Source organism: Cyprinodon variegatus, unplaced genomic scaffold, assembly GCF_000732505.1.
Source record: "Cyprinodon variegatus isolate N-32 unplaced genomic scaffold, C_variegatus-1.0 Scaffold1894, whole genome shotgun sequence".
Taxonomy (NCBI): domain Eukaryota; kingdom Metazoa; phylum Chordata; class Actinopteri; order Cyprinodontiformes; family Cyprinodontidae; genus Cyprinodon; species Cyprinodon variegatus.
This window is the reverse complement of record NW_015152347.1, coordinates 31890-40667: the sequence shown is the minus strand read 5'-3', so window position 1 is coordinate 40667 and position 8778 is coordinate 31890. Positions and strand designations below refer to the sequence as shown.

Genomic DNA, 8778 nt, shown 5'->3' with positions numbered 1-8778 from the left:
AGAGCATCGCAGGTTGTGATATATAGATTTTATAGAGTTAATTAACATAGCATAACTATACAATACTTTAAAATTGATGTTCAGACATTTAGACATTTTATGTCAAACATGGTTAAAGAAAGCAAGAATGTTAATTCAACAATAATGGAAATAATCATTGAGAGTTTAGATTTTGTAGATTCTTGCATGTAGGTTTCATCACTTCTGTTGCTGTAAATTCTAATTTATTTTTGTTGTTATTTTAGGGTGTGTTTCTGTCGATGAAGATCAAAGGTAGTTGTATTTTCATAACTGGTTTCAAAAATTATGTAAGTTTATAAAAGCACAGAAAAACCAGACCCATATTAAGAAAAAAAAAATCCAGCCCCATTAAAATCCCCAAAAGAAAAATATAGGTTAAATTAAACTGCTCATTTCCTGCTGATGAAGTTTATAAGCACATCTCTACCAAGTAAATCTTCACCTACACACTGTTAGGTTGGAGGTTCCAGCAGCTTCATTCTCAATGGGGCTTCATATGGTCAACCATTGACATGATTAACAGGGCAGATGACCAGAGGAGCAGAGTTTTTACCTCCATCATTGAGACAGGGACTGAAGATTGGGTAGAGTTTCTGAGTGAAGCAGCAGCCAGTAAAGGAGTAAATCAGAGCTGCAGTATCGACATCATAAAAGGAGATCAGACCCTCCTCATAATCCACAAACACCCCCACCTTCTCAGGACTAGACTGGAGATGGAGACGGACCCCGGGTTCAGCACCAGCATGGTACCTATTTCTGTTTCTTAACCAAAGAGCCCAGTAACCATCCTGAGGACTTAGTGTTATGTCCCCCTTCCTGTTGATGGACTCTCTGGCCACTCCTATATCCCACTCAGTCTTTCCTTTAACCTGAACCTCAAAGTAAAATCTACCTGAAGAGAAACTCTGACGTCCTAAAACATCAATACAGTTAGAAAATCTCTCTTGGTTTTCTGGAAGATTGTTCCAAATGTCTCCATGTTTCACTTGTTTTCCGTCATCAGAAATAATGAGTTTAGGATGAGCTGTATTAGGATCCAGAGTCACATCCACTGCATACTGCCGGACCCTTCGCAGCTCAGCCTCCTTCCTCTTCTCCTTGATCTTCTCCTCCAGCAGACCCACAGCTCTCTCCACAGGCCCATCATATGATGGTGGATGGACCCTGATTTTTGTCCAGCTCTTGGTGGGTGGAGTAGCTTTCACAGAGGAGAATCTTTGAAGGAAGTGGAGGTGGTCTTTAGACTGGGAGAGCTGCTTCACCTCAGAGCTCCTCTTCAGCAGCGCACAGATTTCCTGTTCCAGTTCTTTGATGAGGTCTTCAGCCTGTTTCTCTGCAGTTTTCTGTTTATCTTCGATCTCATTGATGAGTTCCATCAAGCCGCGCACAACAGACTCCTTCAGGGCAGTGAAGACTTCAACCCCTTCTGCTTTCTGTTTGTCTTCATCATCTTTACTGATCTTAATCGACACTCGGATCTCCTCAATCTTCCCTTGTCTGTATTTGATCATTTCCTGAAATTCAGAATCTTTCTTTTTTAATTCTTCCTTCTTAGACTGAAGTAGCCTTTGCTGCAAGTCATTCCTGTTTATTTTCTTTAGAATCTGACATGTTATCTCAAGAGATTGCTGAAGGGTGTAGGTCTTCAACATTACATCCAAAACCTGTAACCTTTTTGCATTTTCCAGGTGTTTTGTTGTGAGAGATGGAAGCCCAGGAAGGATTTCAGGCTGCTGCAGAAACCACTTGAATCTGGACAACTCCTCCTCAGTTAAATTATCCAATGTTGCCAAGATGTCCTCTGACATAATCTCAGCTCCTAAAGAAGTCAAACAACACAGTGTATACTTATCTAATAATTCAATAAAATAACAATAGCAAATGCTTTTTCACATTAATAGACAGCTGTCATTTGTTGAATATTTTTAAAGGCAAATAGTTCTGATAAAGTACTGAAGCCTAAACATATTGTCTGTTAATAATATTGGTTCCTTGGTACTTCAATGTGTTGCTGTCGTCTCTCTCTCACCCTGATCTATGTTCTTTTCCAAAATGCTGAAAATGGGTAGTTTGAAACTTTGAAGATAAACAGAAATAAAATAACATACACATATCATATATCAAATTTCAATACAAAACATCAAAACAACGTATGCCTCATCTGTTTTCATTGAAGATGGATCATGTGGCAGTGAATTTATCTTTAAAGAAATCTGCTTTCTGACAGACAGTGTCTCATAAAAATTCCCATCATTAGTACATTCACACACTTGTTCCTACCTGTAACTATAAAAGATTGTATGATTAACTGCTATGACTAAGAGCTAGTTTTTCTGGAAGTTTCGGTTTATAAGAAAGGGAGGGGCAAATCTTTATTATTGTTCTTTTATCTAACAAGGCTGTGCAAACATTTATAAAATTCTACAGAGTATATAACACACAGAGATTAAATAATTTAGAGGTTCATATTTCTGGCATGATCTATATCTACAACAACATAAAGATTACATATACATGAAACGCTGAGACCCTTATAATACACCCTTCATAAACACCCGGAAAACGAATTACTATTTTATACAACAAGATACCTTTATTGTTTCAAATATTGTTAAATCCAATATATAACTCTTAGTGGTTTAGATTAGTCCCACCTATTGTATTTATCAATAGGTATAGCCAACTGATGGAGGATTTAATGACCATATTTGTGGGGGTAAAACATAACACAGTAGGTTATCCATATTTACTCTGTATTTCAGTCACTGCTGTTGGGATAAACACTACTTATCAGCAGAAATAATCCAAAAATGACTTCATGGACGTTAATGCTGTGTTGAGTCCTATGGTAGAACTATGTAATAGCAATAGTTTTACTCACCAGTGTTAGACTTGGTTACTGTGAAGGTTGTATAGAGTGCAGCACTTGTGATGCTTTGACAAAGTTTCAGGTCCGCAAGTGAATTTAAACCTGCCTCCTCAATGTTGCTCCACCTCCTACTTCAGGTGCTTTTTAGGTTTGCTTCCTCGTTTGAGATCATTTGCCATAATAAATATTTGTTACATTTACTTTATCTAATGCATCTAATACATATGAAACAAAAAAGTGTTATAAAAAGGTTTAAAATATTCAAAAAAGGTTATTTTCAAAGTGATTTCCCAGGAACTATAGAAATGTTTTGAATTTAATCAGTGTGCTGTTTATCACATTATAATTTTGTCACTGTTATTTATTACAATTACTGCATCTGTTTGTGATGTCCACTCAGCTAAACTTATCTCCATTAAACATTTTTGTTGTTTTTATTATTATAACAGACAAAAGTTAATATAAATGTATAAAACACCACTTCAGAAATACCAGTAAGATATTTCAAACATTTCACTCAAAAAGAAGTCTTGGGTCCCTAACTCTGACTCAACATAGACCCATGTCCAGGAGTGATTACTGGATATTACCCCATTCCTCTCTTGCTTTATGGCCCTCTCTATGGCTAGCCTACGCCGCCCTATGAACTATGCACTTGGAGGAAGTGCACATAATAGGGCACTCTGGGAGAAAAAGAAAGTTTGCCATGATGGGTTCTTAAATGTTTAGCATACATGCAGAAGCACACTCAGAGGCTGGAAAAAAGTTTAACAGTTTATTGAATGGTGTGGAACTCAGAGAGACAAAACATGGGTTTCTCAGCTTGGGGGTAATCCTGCAGTCAGGTGAACCGGACCGGAAACTCTAGAGGTAGATCAGAATGATGAGTTCTAGGTCAATGGGATAAACTGGCCAATACAGAAGTAAAGCCCGATAAGGACTCACTGTAGTTGTTTGTGGTTGCTCCTTGGTTCCTGTTTGTGGGGGGGTTGTCCAGATGTGGAGATTACTTTGCTGGAGGGCGGACAGGCAGACTAATGTTGGTCCGGAGGAGCAGCGGAGCAGACTGTCACTAGCTTTTTTGAAGAATGATTTCCTTAATCTCAGAGAGATGAGTAATTCCTTCCAAGGCTTTAAGGACCAGGCTTATCCAGTGGATCAGGAAATAATCTTGCCAGAGACCACAATGGAGAACAAAGGGTCAGAACCTTGGACTAACCCTAACCCAGAGAGACAAAAGCTCAAAAGGTTAGACTCAGCTACTCTCAGAGAGGCTAAAGTACCCAATACTGGCAAACACTCGGGCGAGGTGGTGGTGACAGTCCACTGCTATACTCCTCCGATGGTAATGACCAAACGAGCTGCAGGTGTGGGTGATTGACACCAGGAAGAGGCTATCCAGGCCAACAGAGAAACAAGGGCACCATCTAGTGGATGGATGGAGACACTAAAAAAGAACACAAAACAACCCCCACAAACTGGAACCCTAACAAAGTTGTGTGTCTGACACCTCAAATAAGCATATTCCAAGTGACTTCCCAGGAACTATAGAATTTTTTTCACTTAATTAGTGTGCCGTTTTATCATATGGTAATTTTGTCACTGTTATTCATTAGAATTGCTGCATCTGTATATGATGTCCACTGAGCTAAACTTATCTCCATTAAACTTTTTTGCTATTTTTATTCTTATAACAGACAAAAGTAGATATAAATTTATAAAGCACCACATGAGAAATACCAGATGATTATTTCAAAGATTTCAATTAAAAAAGGTGTATTAGATCCCTTACTCTGTGTCAACATAGACCAATGTCCAGCAGTGATTTTTGTATATTACCCCATTCCTCTCTTGCTTAATGGCCCTCTCTATTGCTAGCATACGCCACTCTATGAACTGTGCACTTGGAGGACGTACACATAATAGGGCACTATGGAAGAAAAAGAAAGTTGTGTGTCTGAAACCTTCCATATGGAAAATGAGCAAGTCCTTCTTCACTGTGTGAATGGGGATGGGTTTTCTTTATCTTTATATGTGTTTTTTCTTCTATGTCGTTGCATTTTGTACTCTATAACATATACATGCTACTTTTTGTGGTTAGATTAAGTTAAATTAATGAATTTCCCCTGCCAACTGATGGTTTTCACAGAGTTGGATGAAAGGTTAGAGTTTAGGGTAAGGGGAACTGAATCAGTGCTAAAAGGTCTGAAAGTGCATTCTCACTGACAACCATTCCCTGTAGTGCCCCATTATTAAAAAAATTAGGCCTATAGCCTGTTACACAATAATATATCCTGTAGATTATGAATAAGTGATTAACTAGAACTGGAGTTGTAGTTAGTTATTTAACGTATTCAAAATCGGGGGCAAAATCAAGGGTTAGGGTTAGTTGAATAACTATAACTGTAATCAATTCACTTACCAGGATTTTGGGCCTTTCACATCCAGGTGGCTTCTGGACCCCTTGTTATAATTCAGTTATTCCCACCAATTTAGTGACTTAGGCTAGGCTATGAGCAGAGCTATTCATTATTAATCAAAGAACTATTTATCACTGTTCATTCAACTTTCACCAAAAGAAGGCAGAATCTGGCCTGAGTGATCAACCATTTGCCGCACAAAGCACAACAACTGCAAGTTAAAACAATTATGTCTTTATTCTAATAATTAAGGATTACATAAATCTTCACGCTATTAGAAAATAAACACAAAGTGGACTAAATGACTAGTTTTGAAAGAAAGAGAAAAACAAGTTTCTAAGAGTCCATTGAGTCTTAACTTATGAAGTCACAAAATGGCTGTTCCTAACATGGGGTTGCATACAGTTCAAAAGGCATACAGATCCTCAGCTACTCTACTACACTAACCTCAGAAAAAAGGGAAAGCAAATAACCGCTTTAATACCTTAATTAACCTGCTTGCTCAAGCTTAGCACCTCATTTGAAGCATCAGATGGAATAATGAAAGGTTTTACTGGGAGACGACTTGCAGTCCGGTTAAGGGAGGATGGAGGAGCAAGAGCAGCTTCCGGTTCCAGTTCCACAAGTCCATCTCCAAACCGAGTCAATTCTCTGAAGAATCTTAGCTCAGTCTGATGCAAACAGCATAGAAATCTGATGAGCTTAATCAAGAAAATTACTTATGGTTATGAGGGCTTCCCTTAACGAATCACCATATGAATAAGACTGCGGCACTGGGTCCTCGAAGGGGAATTCCACAAACAGCAAGCAGAAGGATGCTCCACTCTTTCTCACCCAAATCAGCAAGCAGGCATGATACACTGCAGTCGGTGACTTCTGATAGCAGGAAGACAGAAAGCTTCTTTCAGATAGCTTCCAGGGGATATCAGGCATGATAATTCTGATAATGCTGGGGGGTTGGTCCTGCTGAGATCACAGCTTTCCATTCGGCTGATTGGTCTGTGAGTCAGTTGACTGTGCAAAGGGAGCTGGTAATTTCCAGAGGCTCTCTTAGACAAAGGGTATTACCCCTTTTTAGGTCGTGAATTTCTGAAGGGACGGCTCCTAAGGGAGGGGACCAATCAGATTCTGGCATGAAGGGCTGTTTAGCAGCCATGCTACTGTTTTCTTCCTGGTCTGCATAGTAAACCGCCAATTTGATTCTTCTGTGACATTTGTGTATATCGAACCTGGTTTGAAAACTGGTCAGAGCTCGATCTGTGGGCCGGTGTGGAACTAGAATAAAGGTAAGACCTCTATTGAGTAGGGAACACTGTGCATCGGTAGGTATAAAGGTTTCAGACAGGGTTAGGGTTAGAGGGTATATTTACTTTAGTCTGATATACACAGTAAAAACATTCTAAAAAATAATAAATAAAGTAATTGTTGTATGGAGTTTTAGAATAGGATAGGATAGAGGCCCTTTAACAGGTCCCAATACTGTCATGTTGGGGTATAAGCGTCTAACCCACATGCAGAAACACTTATCAGACTGGGAAAAAGTTAAATGGTTTATTTACAAAGATTACAAAGAAAATGTGCACAGGGTCTTGGCTCGTCAGACTGGTCACCGGAGGGAAGCCACTAGAGGAGGACAGATCTGTTAGAGTGGATCCAGGAAACTTGCAGTTTAACGGAGGCTAAGATTAATACCTGTTCAGGGGGTATTCGGATCAGCAGGGGGGAACCTTGTGGGTCCAGAGGCTGGAGGGCAGGCTGAGGGCAGAGGCTGAGGGCAGACAGGCAGGTTCCAGGCAGCGATAGTTTTCTCCAGGATTTACTGATATCCAGATAAGTCAGGATCTGAGAGGCAGAAGAACACAGGGTCAGACTAGTTCACAAAATCAGAGGAACAGATCAGAGAAGCTGGCTCAGGTTTTGCTGGTACCATTACTGGCAAACACTCTGGCAGGGAAGTGTCAGCCTCCTCCTCCTTAAAAAGGCCTCATGATGAGCAGATGGAAAACAGGTTTGTAGAAGTCAGCTCATGCCCTCAGGAGGAAGATCTCAGGCGCCCTCTGGTGGAGAAAGGTAGACAAGCCTCCAAATTCCACAAATACAATCCAAATTCCTCCATAAGGTTAAAGTCAGAGTAAATGGTTAAGGTTAGCGTCGATCATTTTGTAGAGGTAGAAAGGATACTACAAGATATCCTAAATTAAATAATAGGAATTTTTGGAACACATCATCAGTAGTGAACCTCAAGATCATTGGGTGTTTCGGCCATTATCACTAGACACCCTCACTCAAGGACGGCCCAGACAGGGATGATTAGTCCCTGCTGTGTGTCCAATAGCCAATTAAGTTTGAATAAATCTAAAACTAAGTCAATCACAGCATAAAAGAAGAAAAAACTACGAAAGGTCAATTGTCAAGGTCTGGCCAAGCCGGACCCATTACCTTAGTGTAAAAAAATAAGGTAAGGTTGATGCGACCATCAAGAGGAGACCATCAAGATCAACACCCGATTGGGCATTGTAAAAGAACCTACTGTACGTCCCATTGCATCCTCGGCCTAGTCACCTAAGCTGACTAGGGGATGTTTGACTACAACCTAGTTCCCGTTGCATCCACGGCCTAGTCACCTAAGCTGGACTAGGGGATCTTAAATCCTTTTTGAAAATTGACAATTTGAAGGAGTCCAATTGTTGTTTAAAGGGGAAGAAAAACCAAATTAAACGTGTGCGGTGGATGTGGGCTGTGAGTTGTCGGGGCTAACCCCCATGGAAGACTGGGCTGCGATTAAGGTCCTAAGCCCTGTACCGCCACACCTTGCGTGCATTGTTGCAATAGGGGAACTCAAGGGGGCCGCATACTCACCTCCTTACTCAGTACCCTTCGGTAAACAGGTCAGTTGTTGACACAGTTAGGTTACACCGACCTGCCGAGGTAAAGCTGAATATCTGGGTCCTGTGTCGTCCAAGTCGGGGGGAGGGGGAACTTGATCCTATGCTCCATACACCGCACAGCTCTAGGGTCAAGGATGGCATGCCCAAGTCGCACATAAAAAGTGTGAGACAAAGGCATGACATAAAAGGCGATTTAAATTGGGGCTGGGGTCATCTATCGGTATTACTGCTTCACTCATGGTTTTGTTTTAAGGTCATGACAAAGGTAACTTGAAAATAAGCATTATGGGAACTACAGTAGGGGAATTGGTAGATAGCATTAATTAAAACCAGTATGGTGCTAAAAATTAAAGTTTTTTATTAAAAACTAGGTCTAAAAAATACCCATAAGGCATTGGTGGAGAACAGGGTAATACAAGTGAATATTAAGGTGAATAAATAAATTAATTCTAAGTTTTTATGGTTGGAGACCTGGATAGGATAAATTAGGCCCCCTATGGTTTTCCTTAGAGTTAGTGCAGGGCAGTGGCGGCTGGTGAAAAATATTTTTGGTGGGGCTGATATAGCCTAGTGTATGTCT

General features: G+C 40.2%; 1 protein-coding gene across 1 annotated transcript; it reads right to left on the bottom strand.

Annotated features, from left to right (window-relative positions):
- Positions 1-521: 521 nt before the first annotated feature.
- Positions 522-6466, bottom strand: LOC107104804 (E3 ubiquitin-protein ligase TRIM21-like). The gene is made up of 2 exons (XM_015404902.1): positions 6379-6466; positions 522-1840 (listed from the first exon to the last, which is right to left on the bottom strand). Exons 1-2 carry the CDS (start codon positions 6464-6466, stop codon positions 522-524), a joined length of 1407 nt encoding a protein of 468 aa, XP_015260388.1.
- Between the last annotated feature and the right edge of the window lie 2312 nt (positions 6467-8778).

What these genes read in the sequence shown, in the direction of transcription:
- LOC107104804 (XM_015404902.1), bottom strand. Translation starts at nt 6,466, where the DNA reads ATGGCTGCTAAACAGCCCTTCATGCCAGAATCTGATTGGTCCCCTCCC. An exon ending in AATTCACGACCTAAAAAGGG is followed by an intron (nt 1,841 to 6,378) that starts GTAATACCCTTT and finishes TGACTTCTTTAG; the next exon opens with GAGCTGAGATTATGTCAGAG.